We start from the raw sequence: 20830 nt of genomic DNA, 5'->3' as shown, positions 1-20830 counted from the left end.
TATATTTTAGTAAGACAGAATTCACTCAACTATTGTTGAGGCCACTAATGGTGACTCCCACAAATTGGAGAACTATAATTCAGAAATTCAATAACTTGCTTGAGGTCATTAAACAACTATTAAGTGATAATATTGGTAGCAAGGTCTGTCCAGTACCATTCCACATTCCTTTTGCCACACAGTCCAGAAAACAAGTGATTGTTTCATTATAGAATCTTTGAGTTGGATCTTTAATGACAGGATATGAACATGAGATTAAAGTGCAGATGTCCAGAATTCAAGGAGCAAGTAGATGGAATTATATAGCTCATTGGGAGTACATTTTAAAGTTCATTTTGATCAGAACTTTAAGATTCAATGAAGGAATGAAGCTGGGATAAAGATTGGAATGGTAAGAGAGGTTAAATGGTAGAAATTCTAGAAGGCCAGACTAAGAATTTTACGTTTTGCTTAGTGTGTGTTACATTTAAAGTCTTATTGAAATGATTCATTAAAGGAGTCCATTGAGTCAAAAAGCTTTCCTAAAATCTGGGTGAAACTTTAAATGTTACAGATTTCTGAAAGTAGATATGATGACCAAATGGAAGTGATAGAGTAATTTTTTGATGACTATAATAAAATTGTATAATAAGTTTCTGGCTGTGACTTGCATCTATAATTGCTTTATAGAAGCTGTTGGGTTTTTTATATTTATATTCTACAAAGACACTCTAAAATCTTAAATATGGACATTCATTCATTCAACAAAACAGACATACTTCCTGCCCTTTTGGAGCTTACAGTCCAGTAGAGGGAGATAGATAATAAAAAATAAACATAGTAAATAAGTATATATAAACCTAAGCTCATTATATATATTTATATGTAGTAATATATATTATTTATATGTAAGTATACATATATGTAAGTATATATATATTTATATGTAAGTATGTTATATGTATATTTTACACTTATATGTTAGGTTGACAGCCTCCATAAAAATGGAGCAGGGAAAGAGGCAAATATGGGGTTAGTATGGTAAGAGTTACAATTTTAAATAGGACAACCAGAGTGGGCCTCATTGAGAAGGTACATGCAAGCAAATTCTTAGAGAGAGTAAGAGTCATGCAGATACCGTGTAGAGTAGTGCAGTAAGAGGGAACTGCAGGATTGGGAAGTGCTTGCTGTGCCTGGAGGTCAGCAAGAAGGCTAATGTGTCTGGAGTGGAGTGAGCAAGTGAGAGAGTACTGGGAAATGAGGTCAGAGAGGTAATAGGGAATCAGATCATGTAGGGTCTTACAATCCATCATAAAGATTTTGCCTTTTACTCTGCGTGGAAATGGGAAGTCACAGCATGTTTTGAGCAGAAGAATGACAACATAATATGACTTACCCTTTAAAAGGATCATTTTGGCCATTGTGTTAAGAATACACTTTATAGTTTGTCTCTCTCTACTAAATTATAAAATTCAGGGTTAGGGATCTTTGTCTTTTTTTGCTCATTGATCTATGACAGTGGCAGATGCTTAGAAAATATTGTTGAATGAATGACCATCCACATTTAAGATTTTAGAGTGTCCTTATAGAAAATAAATGGAAAACAACCTAAAGAGAGAAGGGAAACTTGTCAAGGGGAGAAAATTGCTGAAGAAATGTCTTTGAGTAGCAGAAAGGAGATGGGATCTAGTGTTCAAATAAAGGGTTTGACTCTAGATAGGACCATGGATACCTCATCTGTGGGTGGATGACAAGGGAGACTACATGGGTAAAGATGCTACTACTGTACAAGTGACAGTCTGTGGAAATCTCTTTTGATTGCTTCAATTTTCTCAGTAAATAAGAAGCCAGGCCCTTAGGTAACTGTGAATATGGGTATGTTGGGGGGAAGTGTGTTGGTGAGAAAAGCTAGTATGAGAGTAATTAGGCAAATGAAATATAGTATTATTAATGGGTCTACTTGATTAAGGGTTCACTTAAAGTTCATGTCCATCAATTGAAAATCAGATTAGTCAGCATGTTTATGTGCTTTTGTCCAATCATAATCAACAGTGGCTGAGTGTTTATTGAGAATCAGACACTGTGTTACCTGTTGGTTATACAAAAGATTAATAAAACCCAATCCTAGCTCTATGGGGGCTTACAGTGTAGTGGCAGACAGTTTTTTAATCAATTTGTAAAATGGTGTGATAAGTACTATCATTTCAAACAAAGGAAAAAACATTGTAAATCAAAGAAGTTCCAAAGTGAACAATTCAGGTTATGGAAGGAACAACAGATTAGTCTAAGAAGGCAAAATATTGTGAAAGAATCACTTTCAAAGCGTTACTTCCCAGTCTCCAGTCAAAAAGGTGTTATGTATAAACTTTGTGTAATTCCAATCAGATCTGCTTTGAAACTTAAACTAGATCCCAGAACTACTAATTATTGCTCCTCTGATACCCCCTGTGAAATGCTAAGACTATCCGGATAGTATTCTCCCTTACCACAGGAAGCAAAAAACTCAGTTTTGCTTTATCAACAGGTTATTTTGGAGGTATTTTAAAGGAGCCAGCATTTGACGGTCATGGAGGTCTTATCAAAATCTGGTCACCTTGGAAACAGCATGCTTTTCTGAGGCCCTTTGAGCCTCCTACACAGGGTCTCTCCAATAACAGTGGTAAGGTAAGTTCATGTTGGGTTTGAGCTCTGATTTCTAATTTTTTTATCGAATACTCCAAATGCTTAAGTTTGTTTTGTTTAGTTTGAGAGTAGTGTCTAGGAATAAACTCCATTTATTGATCATGTTTGAAAAACTTTTATTTGGTAGAAATCTGCATTACTACTGTCAATACTGTTTGTCCTGGTAATTTCTGCATTGTGCATCTATTAAGAGGAAGTTCATAGGGATAAAAATGGGTGTAAACTTGTAGGTTCAGAAGGTTTCTCTTCAAACTGGCATCCTTTGGAAAAACTGTCTCAAGTAATTTATGAAAGTTTAATGAGAACTTTGCCCACTCTTGTTTTATCTTGTCCGTGAGGGTCTGGTTCTCTTTAGGAGAGGGTCCCTAAGATTCAAGGTTCACATTTGACTATATATTATCAGACTCATAGGTTTATCTTTAGTCTGGTTCTATAGCCATTCTGGGCTGGACTCCTGCATCTTATATGTATTTATACTAGAATCAAAATGTGTCTTGTTTACTTTCTTTTATTTTTATTTTTTTAGATAGAGTATGTGAGTAGGGAATAAGGGCAAAGGGAGAGAGAGAGAGAATCCCAGGCAGCCCCCCCCCCCCCCCCCCACTGAGAATGGAGCCTGATACTGGGCTCTATCCCACCTCATGAGCTGAGGTGAAACTAAGAGCCCAACACTCAACTGACTGAGCCACCCAGGTGGCCTGTGTATTACTTTGAAAATGATAAAAGGATTATTTGGAATTAGAATTGTTTTTTGGGGGAACTTCTCATATAAACAAAATTGTTCTTTTGGGGACGTACTTTGAAGCAAAAAGAAAGCAATATCTCAAATATACAGTTGTCTACATTTTTTTAATGTTTATTTGTTTTTGAGAGAGAGACAGAGCATGTGCGGGGGAGGGACAGAGAGAGGGGGAGACACAGAAGCAAGCTCCAGGTTCCTAGCTGTCAGCACAGAGCCTGACATGGGGCTCGAACTCGTGAACCATGAAATCATGAGTGACCTGAGCTGAAGTCGGCCACTCAACCAACTGAGCCACCCAGGCGCCCTTACAGTTGTCTACATTTTAAGAGGAAACTTCCAATATAGTCAAGAGATTATGAAATTGCCTCCTTAAAAGAGTCTTTGGTAAAGGCAAGAAAAAAATGTGAAAAATTTAGAAATGTCTTCTCTAGATCCTTTCAAATCACAATTTGAATATGATGTCCTTGATTGTTCTATTTCCTCATCCTGTGTTCCTGTTTCCCTCTGTACTGTCTCTCCTAACTTTTTCTCCTTCCCTTCAAAATACCCCATAAGGATATAGTCTTGTTGGTCTAAAAGAGAAAGATCACTCTGTTTAATGTAAGAAATACCCCTTTCATTTTTATACTTCAAGTATTAACAGTTACTGGCATTTTAATCAAAGAAATCAAATTGTCTAGGGGTCCTAAATTAATCTTTAAACCAGCTGTAATGACTGACTCTTCCTCCTGCTTCCTCACCCCCTCTTATGTGCATGTATTTCAAAATAGGTTTTCTTGCATCTAAACTTTTCCCCTGTCTTTAAGTAAGGAAAGATAGTCTTTTCCAATGCTAATTTTGTATTTGACTAAAGTTGGCTCCCTCTCATTTTTAATTCATATTCCTTTTCTTCTTTTCCCTCCCTAGGGAAACATTAGAGATTAATTGACAAAAAAAATTATTCTGTCATTATGTACTCAATCTAGAAATATCTAATGAATTTCTACAATAGAAAGAAAAATTATTAAACTGTTTTTCTGTTTCTTTAAAATTGCTTTTAAGAGGGGCGCCTAGATGGCTCAGTCAGTTGAGCATCTGACTTAGGATCAGGTCATGATTTCCTGGTCTGTGAGTTCAAGCCCCGTATGGGGCTCTGTGCTGACAGCTTGGAGCCTGGGAGCCTGTTTCGGATTCTGCGTCTCCCTCTCTTTCTGCCCCTCGTCCACTCATGCTCTGTCTCTCTCTCTGTCAAAAACAAATAAACATTTAAAAAAAAATTGCTTTTAAGAGATATTTCTGGTTAAAACTAAGAAAAGAAGAAAAAACTTCTTGCTTCCAAGATGAAAGACTCTGAACCAGGATTTAAAGGGTTTTTATTATAATTTCATTTATGAATACAAAGTTTATATATTATACAGAAAATATTCATAAAGTATTCCTGATAGAATGAGTTAATCATATTGGTTTAAAGGATTGAAAAACAATTATCTTCCTGACTTTAATATATGAAATTAATGCCAACACAGTATGCTAGTTATACAGGAAGATTGAATATCTCATAATTTAAACTTTATATATTTCTTACATTGGTTTTTTTTAATTTTTTTTCTAATCTTACATTGGTTTTATGGGACAAATTATTATTATCATTATTTCTATAAATTAAGTTTATAAAAATTTAGATTCATGATTAATTAGATAAAATTGTAATGATGGATATCTTTAAAAAGTTTTTAATCTCAAGTTATTTCTATAATATCAAAATTCTTGGGATGCCTGGCTGGCTGAGTCAGAAGAGCATGCAGTTCTGCATCTCGGGTCATGAGTTCAAACCCTATGTTAAGTGTAGAAATTACTTAAATTAAAAAAAAAAAAAAAACTTAAAAAAAACTTTAATATCAGAGTTCTTAAGAACTTTATACTTAACTAAAATTTCAATTTCTAGTTCCTCAGCTAACTTAAAAACCTCAGACAGGGGCACCTGAGTGGCTTAGTTGGTTACGTGTCTGACTTCGGCTCAGGTCATGATCTCACGGTTGGTGGGTTTGAAACCCGCGTCGGGCTCTGTGCTGACAGCTTGGAGCCTGGAGCCTGGAGCCTGTTTCGGATTCTGTGCCTCCGTCTCTCTCTGCCCTCCCCCACTCATGTTCTGTCTCTGTGTCTCTCTCAAAAATAAATAAACATTAAAAAAAAAAAAACCTCAGATAAAGGTTAAACTGAGTTAATTGATACATAGGCTTTGAATACTTGGACAAAATCTAAAGAAAACAATGAGTGACATTGGTCACTAAACAGTTATATTTTACTGTTATTCTTCTTTTTAAATTTTAATGTTTTATTTTATTTTTGAGAGAGACAGAGTACAAGTAGGGAGGGGCAAAGAGAGAGGGAGACAGAATCTGAAGCAAGCTCCAGGCTCTAAGCTGTCAGCCCAGAGCTCCATGCAGGGCTCAAACTCGTGGACTGCGAGGTCATGACCTGAGCCGAAGTCAGATGCTTAACTGACTGAGCCACCCAGGTGCCCCTTTATTGTTATTCTTATCTGTTTAAAAATAGATATAGATTGGGGTGCTTGGCTGGTTCAGTTGGTAGAGTAAGTGACTCTTAATCTCGGGATTCTGAGTTCTACCCCATGTTGGGCCTAGAGCTTACTTCTAAAAATTGAAAGGAGGAAGGAAGGAAGGAATACATTTATAGGACATGAAAATATTTTTGGATTTTGTTATATGCATAGTTTCCTTAAAATTCATAAAGACAATATGACAAACATGCTCATTAGAAAAATAACTATGCGGGGCACCTGGGTCGCTCAGTCGGTTAAGCGGCCGACTTCGGCTCAGGTCATGATCTCATGGTCCATGAGTTCGAGCCCCGCTTCGGGCTCTGTGCTGACAGCTCAGAGCCTGGAGCCTATTTCAGATTCTGTGTCTCCCTCTCTCTGACCCTCCCCTGTTCATGCTCTCTCTCTGTCTCAAAAATAAATAAAACGTTAAAAAAAAATTAAAAGAAAAAACTATGCTAAGTGAAATTAGTCAGAGAAAGACAAAAATCATATGACTTCATTCATATGAGGACTTTAAGAGACAAAACAGATGAACATAAAGGAAGGGAAACAAAAATAATATAAAAACAGGAGGGGGACAACAGAAGAGACTCATAAATATGGAGAACAAACAAAGGGTTACTGGAGGGGTTTTGGGAGGGCGTATGGGCTAAATGGGTAAGGAATCTACTCCTGAAATCACTGTTGCACTATATGCTAACTAATTTGGATGTAATTTTAAAAAATAAAATTAAAAAAAACTAATTCCTCATTTTCTGTCTTCTAGTTTTGTCTAGGGAGAAATAAAAATTGATCACATAGGTTAAATGGAGAAAGTAAGACTATATTCAGTGTAATTACAGAGAGATATTTGTTTCTTAAAGAAATTTTTGCACCTAGGAGGATACATTGATAGGATGCTGAAATGGCCTTCTAAAAGCAGAGCTTCAGCATTAACTCAGAGGCAACATTCTGAAAGGGTGGATACCATCCTTGAAGAGGTAATATATGCATAAATCAGAGACCTCTGTATAGTGCTGTGTTTCCAACAGGAAGAATACATGGGTCCAGTAACCATGGGACAGAAGCAGGAGTAGCCCCATTTACCTTAATTTCCAGTGACATACTGGGAGATTTTGTTTCCCATCCTTTTAATTCTGGGCTCTGTAGGTTTGGAGGTCCTGGTCCCCAAAGCGAGCATACTCTTGCCAGGGGGAACACAAAGTTTTTATTCAACTATAAGGTAAGGCTGCTGTCAGTGCACTTTCAAGTCCTTGTATCCAGGCACCAACAGGTAAGAAGAGGCATCAGCATACTGGCAGGAATGATCAACCCAGATCAGCAGAAGGACTTAGAGCAGGGGGACTACATGTGGAGCCTAGATGATCCATTTGGACACCTTTTGGTCCTTCTGTGCCCCATTGTAACTGTGAATGGATGCATGCAGCAGTGTCTGCACAAGAACAAAATGGTCACTCAGTCCTCTCAGGAATTAAAATTTGAGTCATAACACCAGTAAGGCTCCAAGACCTGGTGAGGTAATACCTGAGGGTGAGGGAAATTAGAATAACTCCTGGAAATGGGAGAGCATGAATACCAGTTTTAGCTCCAGAGATCAACTGCAGCATCAGAGGTTCCTTCTGAGCATCAGAATTTCCTTCATTTCAGGAAGATGGGCCAGAAGAACTATGGGAGACTGGCAATCTGACCTGTGGGGAGAGATAAATCTATTCAGCATAAGAGGTAGGCCATGGCAGCAATGAAAATGAGCCCTCAGAGCTCCTGCTGCAGATGGAGTGATTAATAAGTGGCCACAGCTGCTGCTCTGGATCTATCATGGTGCCTGTGCAGAAGCTATGCTTCTCACAGGCTGCTCTCAGCCAATGACTGGGCATGGCAAAGGTACTAAGATGGTCCCACTTCTGTGAGGAGGACTCTGATGGGTAACATGTCTTGAGTTTTCCCCATTAGCCTTGTAGACTTTACACAATACTAATGGGGCCCGTGCATTGAAAAACTCAAATTAGACCCCCAAAACCTCATAAATATCTTATCTTTGTCCTTCCTCCTCAGACACACTGCTAAGATCTGTCAAAGTAGTATTCTCCTTACTGTAATAAGCAAAAAACGTAGCTTTGCTTTATCAACAGGTTATTTGGTGGTATTATTAGGCAGATAGCATTCAACAGATGAAAAGGAGCCATCATTCAGAAAGCAGAGAGAAGATCTTCACAGGTAGGAGGAACAGTAAATGCAAAGGCCTTGATGTGGAAAAAAGGTATTTAAGGGCAGAAAGCAGAGCAGTGTGGCATTAGCTTAGAGGCAATAGAGAAGATGGTGTGGAGTCAGTGGTAATCATAGTGTCAATTTCATTCTGAGTAAAACAGAACCTATTACAGGATTTCTACTGGAGAAGTGATATACCTGGGTTTATATGTTGTAGAAGAATATGTTATACAGGGACATGAATGGAAACAGGGAGAGCAATAAGGAGGTTATTAGAAATGGCACACACATGAGAGCTTAGGTGATTTGCATCTAGAGTGATAGTGATACAGGAGGCAAAGAGAAATGGAAAAATTCAGGATTATTTTGGAGATAGAATCATCAGGACTTGCTGATTGGTTGGCTGTTGGGGAGGGCATGTGGGGATGTGTGTGAAGGAAGGGAAGGAATGAAGAATGACGCCAGCCAGGGTTTTAGCTGTGAGTGACTGTGTGAATGAATGGTAGTAAATTTTACTGAGTTGAGGAAGACTGATGGGGAAGAATAGACTTGGAAGAGAAAATCAAGAGCTCGTTTTTGAACCTAGTTAGTTTTGAATTCCAAATGGAACTGTTAAGTTGGCACTTACAGATACAACTCTAGATGTCAGGATTGGACATAAACATTTTTGTGATTTATCAACATATAGATGGTAATGAAAAACTAGAGAACAGAGAGATCACCTGAGGAAAAAAAAAATGCAGATAAAGAAGAAAAGAATGCCCAGGATCTAGCCCTGAGGCCCTCCAACATAAAGGTTAGCTAGAGCAGGAAATATGACTAAGAAGTTAAAAGGAATACCACGAATGCTTAGAACTGGTTAGTTGAGTCCACTTTGGAACCTGTGAGGAAATGTCAGGGCAAGAAGTATCTCAGATTAGTTGCAAATTAAAGCAAATTCTTCAGTCCTTTAGTTAACAAATACATATTCAGTGTATTATAACAGTGGTGTTCAAAAGACATTACAATATAAGGTAGTAAACCCTTAATATACCAAGTATATGTGTAATGCTCCCCTACAAGTGAGGGATATCAGATCTCTAGACTTGATTGTAAAAATATTTCAGAAGGGGCGCCTGGGTGGTTCAGTCGGTTAAGCGGCCAACTTCGGCTCAGGTCATGATCTCGCGGTCCGTGAGTTCAAGCCCCGCGTCGGGCTCTGTGCTGACAGCTCAGAGCCTGGAGCCTGTTTCAGATTCTGTGTCTCCCTCTCTCTGACCCTCCCCCATTCATGCTCTCTCTCTCTCTGTCTCAAAAATAAACATTAAAAAAAAAATTAAAAAAAAAAAATTTCAGAAAAGTCTTTCTGCTTTCTATCTAGTCTTTCTAAAAGCAACTACCTAAAAAGATCAATTTTTGTTTTTTTTATACATTCAATTTTAGGTTTAATAAACATTAAACTTTTTAAACTTACTTTGCTTTTACCTAAAATATGGTTTTAGGTGGCAGTAATAAATTCTGGCTTTAAAAGATGATTAGAATTATATAAATATATTAACTGTTCTTAAGAAGATCCTTCCTCTCTTTTTAGATTTGATTAACATTTGACAATACATTGTAATGTTTTGATATTAGAATTATATGAATCAAAACTATGAGTGTATTTGAACTTTCAAGAAGAATTTAACCAAAGGATATAGGAAAGAGCAAAATAAAACAATGTGGTAGATATAAAACAATTTGTGGTTTTCAGAGTAACAGACTTCTATATCAGTTGCATAATAGTAATTATTTATTCATGAAGTCTTTTTATTTCCATGGAAACACTGAGATCATTTTAATTTTTAATTACATTAGAGTTTACAGTTCCATAGATTTTAACTGTAGTAGCAAGCACAGAAGCTAGAGCTCTACCCATTTCCACTTTAAAAAATATAAAGGAGGAAGAAAGGGTTTAAAATGATGATGAATTTCACTTAGTTACAACCTTTAACTGTATATTGATTATTTCTAATTTCTCCTAAACCTGCCCTACAATTTTATGTCCAATTAATTTTTCCATTTTTGTCTATACCCTTCAGGTAAAAGTATTTTCACAGGAAAAAACTGCAATGCAAAATTGAGCAATGGATGCTGGTAAAATAGGTAGTTTGTGAGATAAGTAAAATAGTTGTCAGGTAATAGAAAAAGCAGAGAACTAGCTCTGCCACTTAGCTGAATTATCTCAGGTGAATCACTTCATTTCTCTGGCCCTCAATTTCTTCATCTGCACCCTGAGAGAGTGAGGTTGAATGATAGAACTCAGTGGTTATATGTAAGTGATGAATCAATGGATTCTACTCCTGAAACCGTATGTTAACTAACTTGAATTTAAATAAATTGAAAGAGAAAAAAAAGAATTCAATGGTTCTGTGAAATGGCTTGGCTGTATGGAGACCAGGACTTGTGGGAACTATCCATGTGGGCCCTACAAATATGTTGATAATATTTCTCATGATATGAGCATTTGTCAACGGGGACTGGTTTGAAGGTTTTTTCAAAATTGTTTTTAATTGATGCATAATATTGCATAATATGTTTTTTTTACATCTATTTTAGTCATTCCCAGATTGTTGAACATTTAGATATTTTCAATATTTTTAACATCAGATGTCATTTTTTGCATCTCTGACTACTATGTTTTTGGTTTGGATTCCTAGACATAAAGTAACTAAACAGCATAAGCATTGTTACTCTTGATAATATTATCAAATTTCTTTCCATAAATGTTATATTGTTTTAGTCTATCTCAAAGTAATTTTTTTTTTATTTGAGAGAGAGAGTGTGAGTGAGGGAGAGGGATGGGGGTGGGAAGAGAGACAGAGAGAGAGAGACAGAGAGAATCCCAAGCAGTCTCCATGCTCAGCATAGATCCTAACAGGGGGCTCCACCCATGACCCTGGGATCATGATCTGAGGTGAAATCTAGAGTGGGATACTCAACTGACTGAGCCCCCCAGGCACCCTATCTCAAAGTAATTTTTGATTGTGCATCTGATCATGTCCTCATGAGAATTAAATATGATAATTTAAAGACTTTTCTAATTTGAAATACTTTACTTTTTTCAAATTAACATTTTTTATTAGTGAGGTGTTTTCCATGTATATTTTTTATGTGAAATACAATCTTTTCACTAGCCCATTTTAATATTGCAATTTAGTTTTTAAACAAAATCCATTTCTGTTGGCCTAGTACTTTTTAAAAAATGTTTAGGGATGCCTGGGTGGTTCAGTCAGTTAAGCATCTGACTTTAGTTCAGGTTGTGATCTCATGGTTTGTGAGTTCAAGCCCTTCATCAGGCTCTCAGCTCTCAGCGTGGAGCCTGCTTCGAACCTCTTTCCCCTTCTTTCTCTGCCCCTCCCCACCTCTCCCTGACCCTCCCCCATCTCTGCCCTCCCCCACTATGCACATGCTTCTCTCTCAGAAATAAACATTTTAAAAAAGGAAAAATATTATAATTATTTGCTACCTAGCAATGTGCACTTTCTTTTTAACTTGCTTGCCCTATCCTTTCCCAAATTATGTAGCATGCATACTATCAGTAATGGTGGAACATAAAGTCATTGTTCATTTTGATAGAGTAGGCAGTTAGTTAGGATCTAGCAGGAGGCCTAGAGGCCAGCAAAGAGGAAGTACAGCTATCTGGAAAGTCAGAGGCCTGTCCTAGCAGCACTCCACAAGAAGCTGGATCAGACCAGACAGATCCAAGATGGCAGGTGCCATGACAGAAAACCCCTGACCAAATAAGGAAGAGAAGGCTCAAAACCCTGCTTCTAAGAAATCCTCAGCCCAAGCAATCAATATCCCATGCCCTAGTTAACAACTGTCAATAAGAGATAGAAACCCAAACCCAATATCACAGTTCCTGTGCTTGCTCTTTCTTTTGTGCTCTTTTTTTTAATTTAGTTTGAGTATAGTTAATATACAGGGTTATAATAGTTTCAGGTGTACAATATAGTGATTTAACAATTCTATACATTACTCAGTGCTCATCATGATAAGTGTACTCTTTAATCCACGTATTTCACCCATCCTCCCCCTCATTTCCCCTCTGGTAACCATTAACTGATTCTCTATAACTAAAGAGTGTGTTTCTCGGTTTGTCTGTCTCTCTCTCTTTCCATTTGCTCATTTGGTTCTTAAATTTCACATGTGAGTAAAATCATATGGTATTTGTCTTTCTCTGACTTATTTCCCTTAGCATTATATCCTCTCTAGCTCTATCCATGTTGTTGCAAATGTCAAAATTTCGTTTTTTTATGGATGAATAACATTCCATTGTGTATATATACCACATCTTCTTTATCCATTCATCAATCAATGGACACTTGGACTGTTTCCATAATTTGGTTATTATAAATAATGCTGCTATAAACATAGGGGTGCATGTATCCCTTTGAATTATTGTCTTTGTATTCTTTGAGTAAATATCAGAACTGTGATTGCTGGATTGTAGAATAGTTCTATTTTTAACTTTTTGAGGAACCTCCATATTGTCTTCCACAGTGGCTGCACCAGTTTGCATCCCCACCAACAGTGCACAAGGCTTTCTTTTCTCCACATCCTCACCAACGCCTGTTGTTTCTTGTCTTGCTGATTTTAGCCCTTCTGACAGGTATGAGGTGATATTGCATTGTAGTTTTGATTTGCGTTTTCCTGATGATGAGTGATGTTGAGCTTTTTTTCATGTGTCTGTTGGCCATCTGGATGTCTTCTTTGACGAAATGTCTGTTCATGTCTTCTACCCATTTTTTAATTGGGTTATTTTTTGAGGGTTGAGTTGTATAAGTTTTTTATTTTGGACACTAACCCTTTACAGATATGTCATTTGTAAATATCTTCTCCAATTCTGTAGGTTATCTTTTAGTTTTGTTGATTGTTTCCTTTGCTGTGCAGAAAGAAGCTTTTTATTTTGATGTAGTCCCAAGTTTATTTTTGCTTTTGTTTCCCTTGCCTCAGGAAATGTAGCTAGAAAAAAGTGGCTACAGTTATTAGTGTCAGAGAAATTACTGCCTTTGTTCTCTTCTAGAATTTTTATGGTTTTAGGTCTCATATTGAGGTCTTCAAGCCATTTTGAGTTTAGCTTTGTCTATGGTGTAAGAAAGTGGTCCCATTTCTTTCTTTTGCATGTGTAGCTGTCCAGTTTCCCCAACACCATTGTTGAAGACTGTCCTTTGCCCATTGGATATTCTTTCCTGCTTTGTCAAAGATTAATTGACCATATAGTTGGGGGGCTTTCTATTCTGTTCCATTGATCTATGTGTCTGTTTCTGTGCCAGTAGCATACTGTTTTGATTACTTTGTAACATAACTTGAAGTCCAGGTTTGTGATGCCTCCAGCTTTGCTTTTCTCTTGCAAGGTTGCTTTGACTATTCAGGGTCTTTTGTGTCCCATACAAATTGTAGGATTGTTTGTTCTAGTTCTGTGAAAAGTGTTGGTATTTTGATAGGGATTGCATTAAATATGTAGATTGATTTCAGTAGTATTGACATTTTAAGAATATTTGTTCTTCCAACTCATGAACATGAAATATCTTTCCATTTCTTTGTGTCATCTTTAGCGTCTTTCATTAAAGTTTTATAGTTTTCAGAATAAAGATCTTTCACCTCTTTGGTTAAGTTTATTCCTAGTATTTTATTGGTTTTGGTGCAATTGTAAATGGGATTTTTCCCTTTCTTTCTTTCTTTCTTTCTTTCTTTCTTTCTTTCTTTCTTTCTTTCTTTTCTTTCTTTCTTTCCTTCTTTCCTTCCTTCCTTCCTTCCTTCCTTCCTTCCTTCCTTCCTTCATCTTAGTGAGAGAAGCATGCAAGTAGATGCAAGAGAGGGGCAGTGAGAGGAAGACAGAGAATCCAAAGCAGGCTCTATGCTAACAGTAGACAGTCCAATGTGGGGCTCAGACTCAGGAACCACGAGATCAATACCTGAGCTGGAGTTAGATGCTTAACCAACTGAACCACCCAGGTGCCCCAGTGAGATTGTTTTTTTTTTTTTAATTTCTCTTTCTGCTGCTTCATTATTGGTGTATAGAAATGCAACAGGTTTCTGTATATTGATTTTGTATCCTGTGACTTTACTGAAATCATTTATCAGTTTTGTAGTTTTTGGTGGCGTCTTTTGGGTTTTCTCTATATAGTATCATGTCATCTGCAAATAGTGAAAGTTTTACTTCTTCCTTACTGATTTGGATGCCTTTTATTTCTTTCTGTTGTCTGATGGCTATGGCTAGGACTTCCAGTACTATGTTGAATAAAAGTGGTGAGAGTATACATCCTTGTCTTATTCCTGACCTTAGGGGAAAAGCTGAGAGAAAAGCATTTCCCTGTTGAGTGTGATGTTAGCTGTGGGTTTTTTATATAGGGGCTTTATTATGTTGAAGAATATTTCTTTTAAACCTACTTCATTGAAGGTTTTTTATAATAAATTGATGTTGTACTTTTGTCAAATGCTTTTCCTGCATCTCTTGAAGTGATTATATGGTTTTTATCCTTTCTCTTATTGATGTGATCTATCTCATTGATTTATTTGGGAGTATTGAACCACTGTTGCATCCCAAGAATAAATCCCACTTAATCATGGTGAATGATTTTTTTTAATGTTTTGTTGGATTTTATTTGTTAGTAATTTTTGAGGATTTTTGCATCTATGTTCATCAGAGATATTGTCCTGTAGTTCTCTTTTTTTGTGGTGTCTTTATCTGGTTTTGCCATCAGGGTGATAACTGTCCTCATAGAATGAGTTTGGAAGTTTTCTTTCCTCTTCTATTTTTTGGAATAGTTTGAGAAGAATAGATATTAACTCTTCTTGAAATGTTTGGTAGAATTTGCTTGGAAGTTTTTTTGATTACAGATTCAATTTCATTGCCAGTAATCATGTTGTGTTCAAATTTTTTATTTCTTCCTGGTTCAGTTTTGGGAGGTTATGTGTTTCTAGGAATTTATCCATTTCTTCTAGGCTGTCCAATTTGTATAATCTTTCATAATATTCTCTTACAATTATTTGTATTTCTGTGGTATTGGTTGTTACTTCTCCTCTTTCATTTGTGATTTTTGTTCTCTCTGTTTCTCTTGAGCTAGTCTCCTTTTACATCTCAAGAGTGTACTTTCAGTTTAATGAACTTTCCCGCTTGTGTCACTCCTTTGGTGTGCTGTGTCTGTCCTTGAATTCTTTCTTGGGATGAAAACAAGAACCTTTGGCAACCTCTTTGGGTTGGGCTGGGTCGAGGCCCCAGGGCCTGGGGTCTCTGAAATTCACCCAGCAACAATTAACATATATTTACTTTACTTAGTTCTAAAATATGGTAATAGATAACACTTATTGAGTGCCAGATGCTTTATATTTATCATTTAATCCTCACACCTGGCCTGGGTTTTATTATCCCAATTTTATGGAAGAAAAACAAACTCAGAGGGATTGAATACCTTACCCGAGATTATACATAGCTAAGAAGCCAAGAATCAAAAATCTAAACCCAGGACTTTTTTACTCCAAAGTCTGTGTTATAATCAGATTTCACTCTAAATTAAATAATTCATGAACTATCAAAATTCACCATGAGGAAGAGTATGCTTCCTGCCAATCTAGAGTGTTTATAAATTAAAAGATAAGGGACTGTAGGATATAGATTAATATATTAATGGGGGAGCAAATATTTTTTTCAGAGTAGTATTAACACTTTTATTTTCAACCCACCTTGATCTTTGAAATCTCCTGAAACAAAATATTTAATTAAAAAGTTGTTATAAAGATCTAATAGAGGGACGGTATTTAAGTTTTCTTTTTTTAATGTAAGTTCTTCACCCGACATAGGGCTTGAATTCACAACCACAAAATCAAGAGTCACATGCTGTACCTAGTGAACCAGCCAGGCACCCTGAGGGACAATCTTTAAGGAACATTGGCTCTAAGCCATTACTGTCTTAGATTTTGTATACCAAATAGTTCAGAGGATATTTAAATTGGAAAATAAGCATTTCATTCTGTAATTCATACACATTTGGAGCTGTCTAGATTCCAGATCTTTTCTAGTTTGTCAAGAATTTATATTACAAGTGGATGTTGACTTTTGTCACATAATGCATCTATTGAGATAATTATATGGTTTTTCTCCTTTAGTCTATTAAATTGGTGAAATGCATAGACTGATGGGTTTTTTAAAGTTTTATTTTAATTCCATTTAGTTAACATTCAGTGTATATTAGTTTCAGGTGTACAGTATAGTGATTCAACCCTTCCATATATCACCCTGTGCTGATCAAAAGTGTAATCCCTACTTTGGCTCAGGCCATGGTCTCACAGTTCAGAAGTTCAAGTCCCTCATAGGGCTTTGTGCTGATAGCTTAGAGCCTGGAGCCTGCTTTGGATTCTGTGTCTCCCTCTCTCTCTGCCCCTCCCATGCTCACACTCTGCCTCTCTCTCTCTCTCAAAAATGAATAAACATTAAAAAAATTTAAAAAAAGTGCAGTCCTTGATCTCCGTCACATGTTAACCCAACTTGTTCTCTATATAGATGGATGTTTAAATGATACATGTCATACATATTTTTTGGTACACACATGCACAGTTTCTCCAGCTCCATACGAAGTAGTTGGATCATTGGATATACATGTAGCTTTACTAGTGCCAAACTGATTTCCAAATCGATTGTACCAGTGTATACCCTCACTAACAGTGTATGATAATTACAGTTGTTTCATATCTTTAAAAATACTTTTTATTGTCAGACTTCCTAAATATATAGTGGGTTTTAATTGTGGTTTTAATTTGCATTTCCTTAATTGCAACTGAGTTTGAGTACCTTTTCAATATTGGTTCACCATTTGTATTTCCCTTCCTGTGAATAGCCAATCTAAATATTTTGCTCATTTAAAAACTTCTAGGGGCGCCTGGGTGGCTCAGTTGGTTGAGCATCCAACTTCAGCCCAGGTCATGATCTCATGGTTCATGAGTTCGAGCCCAGAGTCAGGCTTTGTGCTGACAGCTCAGAGCCTGGAACCTGCTTCAGATTCTCTGTCTCCCTCTCTTTTTGCCCCTCCCCTATTCACGCTCTGTCTCTCTCTCTCTCTCAAAAATAAATAAAAACATTAAAAAAATTAAAAACTTCTAGATAGTTTCTATTACTTTTTTGTTGGGATTCTATACATATTCCAAGTAAGAGTCTTTTATTAAAAATATGTTTTACAAATATATTTTCCTTTTCCAAGGTGTCTTTGCTCTCTCTGTAGTGCTTTTGAGGAACAAGCTTTTTAAATCTTATTGTAGTGGAAGTTATCAATTTTGTCCCTTATAGCTAGTGCTTTGTTTCTTGTTTCAGAAATCACTGTGTGGAAGCTTAAACGAGCCTGTGCAGAGAGACCACATTTAACAGGTTTTGTGGGTTTTTTGTTTTGTTTTTGTTTTTAGAGAGCGTAAGCAGGGGAGGGGCAGAGGGAGAGAGAAAGAATCTCAAGCAGGCTCCATGCTCAGTGTGATGCAGGGCTCAATCCCACAACCCTGGGATCATAACCTGAGCCGAAATCAAGAGTCAGATGCTCATCTGAGCCATCCGACCGAGCCACCTATTTTATGTTGACAGTCCAATGAAGTTCCAAGTCAACAGGCAGCATCAACCACAGACATGTAAGTGAAGATGTCTTCAGATTATTTCAGCCCTCAGCCATTGAGTCACTCCCAGCCTTTGAGTCTCCCAGCTGAAGCCCCAGACACTGTGGAGTAGATACTAATCATCTCTTCTTTGCTCTACCCAAATCCCTGGTCCATAGAGTCTGTGAACACAATAAAATTTTTGTTTTATGCCACTAAGTTTTACTAAGTATTGTTTAATGCATAGCATAATTTTATTTTGTTAAAAACATATACTTGCATCATTGAATAAATTTAGAAAAATGGGGAAAATACACATAACTGAGTTGTCATGGTTATCTCTGGATCATGCATATTTACAAATAATGACACAAAGTTAACTGAAAGGAAGAGAAATTTCATTCAAATTTAAAGATACCTGAGGATCTTTCCAAATATTTGTTTTTTATTAAATTTGTTAAAACAAAACAATAGCAACAGTTCATCTATTTCTTCCACCCTCCAACCCCTGCCTCTGGCAACCACCAATCTGTTCTCTGTATCTATGAACTTGGATTCTATTTATTTAAAAAAAAAAAAGAGAGATCATACAGTGTTTGCCTTTCTCTTTCTTATTTCACTGAGCATGATGCCTTCAAGGGGCACCACAAGGTCTTAAGATGATTTGTTATGTAAGAATTGTGGAATAAAAAGACCATGGGGCGGGGCGCCTGGGTGGCGCAGTCGGTTAAGCGTCCGACTTCAGCCAGGTCACGATCTCGCGGTCCGTGAGTTCGAGCCCCTCATCGGGCTCTGGGCTGATGGCTCGGAGCCTGGAGCCTGTTTCCGGTTCTGTGTCTCCCTCTCTCTCTGCCCCTCCCCCATTCATGCTCTGTCTCTCTCTGTCCCAAAAATAAATTAAAAAAAAAAAAAAAACGTTGAAAAAAAAAAAGACCATGGGAACCTTTAAAAAAAAATGTTGTGATAGATGCAACCTAACAGTTTTTAGTGTCTGGAAATACTGATATTATAAGAGAACCAAACAAACTATGCTCAGTCACCTGATGATGTTGGGAATAGGGTAGTGTTCAGACTACACATTGTTCTCCCCAAATCCATTTTCCATAGTGTATTACCTAGGTATATGGACTCCTAGTGAGAAATAGAATTTTCCAGTATCCTTTCTAGCTAGAGGTAGGTGTTGACTAAAGTCTTGCTCATGGAATTTGAGAAGTGAGTGCCACTTCTATGTAACCAAAAGGAAATGGTCCTTCATTTCCACTTTTTCTTCCTTCCTGTAAGCTGGTTGATAAGGACAATATCCTGTGAGTTCAAAGAGCAATGAGAAGGGGAGAACTGGGGCCTTTGAATCTCATTGTGGGATCGAGGTGCGCTACCTACCTTAAGACTGTTAGAAAGATTTAAAATTCCCATCTTATTTAATCCACTGCATTTTACATCTATATTACATTAAACTCTCCCTCCACCCCTTAACTTACACAGGTAGTTAAGAATAGGAGGGGAGAGACCGAAAGATAATAGGATTTGTACGAGCACAGCCTAGGAAGTTGGCAATGTTGGAAATTATCAAGATACCACTTTAAATCAAAATCTGTAAAGGGTAGATCAGGAATCTAAAAAGGAAAGGAGGTTGCTGTCTTTAATCATATGTTGACTCATTTGGTCAGTTATTGGTCACTTAAGTATCTGGAATTTATACTCCCTTCCATAACCTCTCTTGTTTTTAATAGCTATTACAACATTCTGATGAGAAATAAAATTTATAATGCCTAAATTATTACATAAATGCCTATTTTGGCTTTTAACATTTTTTGCCTTTTTTACCATATCCTAGTCAAGTAAAATAACTGCACCTTTCTTTCTTTCTCTCTCTGCTCTCTCTTTAATGATAAACTATACATAAGGTAAAGTTTACCATTTTAACTATTTTTAAGTGTACAGTTCTTTGCCATTCAGTACATTCACACTGTTGTGCAACCATCTCCAGAACTATTATCCGTCTCCAGAACTTTTTCTTCATCTCTAACTTTAACTCTATAACCATTAAATAATAACTCCCCATCGTACACTGCCCTAAGTGGTTCTCTTTTTTGTAATAAAATACCCACTAAAACATCAGAAAGCTTTTAATGAGACTGAGTGGATAACTGCAAACAATAAGATATAATTGGGAAAGTGGGCATTTGATGTTAATTTTTTTTTTTTTTAACAGAGAAAAAGAGCATGAGTTTGGGAGGGACTGAGAGAGAGGGGGACAGAAGATCTGAAGCAGGATGTGCTTGACATGGGGGCTCGTACTCATGAACCTTGAGATCATGACCTGAGCTACAGTCAGAGACTTAAGCAGCTGAGCCATCCAGGTGCCCCAGGAAAGTAGGCTTGTGTATGCCACTTCTATTTGTAAAATTATTCAACTGAGGGTATTTTCTTTACAGTGGCTGCTTGATTTCTTATCTGGAAACCCAAAAGCTAAATGGAAAATTTTTTCTTTAGTTTTCTATTCTTCCTCTTAATTTGTACTGAAACAAGCTTTTGTTTCATTCAACTTATTCCTTTAGGGCACTATTTTCCATCTGCTTATTCAAAACTGGAAACCATAATCTTCTTGATCTCCTAATGTGTGTCACCATGATGAATCATATGATAAACAAAAGCTAATGATCCTTTTGGCAGGAAATAAATACAGGAATGGAATGCTCAGTAAGCAAAGATCTTTCTCCTTAATTAAATACATTACAATAAAATAGGAAAAGTGAAATAGGTAACTTTTTTCAGAAATGTCTTCAGAAAACTGTGAAACATTTTGTGTTTTCATCATTGTTGACTTGACTTCCTTTAATATGTATTAACCTTTACAAACTACCTGAACTCAGATGTTTTAGTAAGTGTTACTTTTTGATTACTATTAAAATTTCGTGGTAATATGAACAAGTAAAGCCCTATGAGTCAGTCGTAGTTGTTTACCCCTGACACTCTAGATTTCATAATCTTAATTCCAAACACACTGATAATTATTAATCCACTTTATTACTGAAACAGAAAAAATGTAAGGAGCCAATAAATCAAACGAATATACAAATCAA

The 20830-nt window shown here is 36.7% G+C and overlaps 1 protein-coding gene across 8 annotated transcripts in view; it reads left to right on the top strand.

Annotated features, from left to right (window-relative positions):
• CARF (calcium responsive transcription factor) overlaps positions 1-20830 on the top strand; it is a 101540-nt gene that overhangs the window by 65668 nt on the left and 15042 nt on the right. For 4 of the 8 annotated variants that reach the window (XM_078451000.2, XM_078450992.2, XM_078450999.2 and 1 more), the window contains one exon: positions 2504-2643. In XM_078451000.2, the coding sequence (XP_078307126.2) occupies positions 2504-2524 (21 nt within the window). In that variant the 3' untranslated portion in view covers positions 2525-2643. The other 4 variants (XM_078450995.2, XM_078450994.2, XM_078450993.2 and 1 more) reach the window with 4 other exon arrangements.

This window comes from Panthera onca, chromosome C1 (assembly GCF_046562875.1).
Source record: "Panthera onca isolate mPanOnc1 chromosome C1, mPanOnc1 haplotype 2, whole genome shotgun sequence".
In the NCBI taxonomy this organism is placed as follows: Eukaryota; Metazoa; Chordata; class Mammalia; order Carnivora; family Felidae; genus Panthera; species Panthera onca.
Note: the sequence above shows the minus strand (reverse complement) of the source record. Positions and strands in the feature narration are given on the sequence as shown.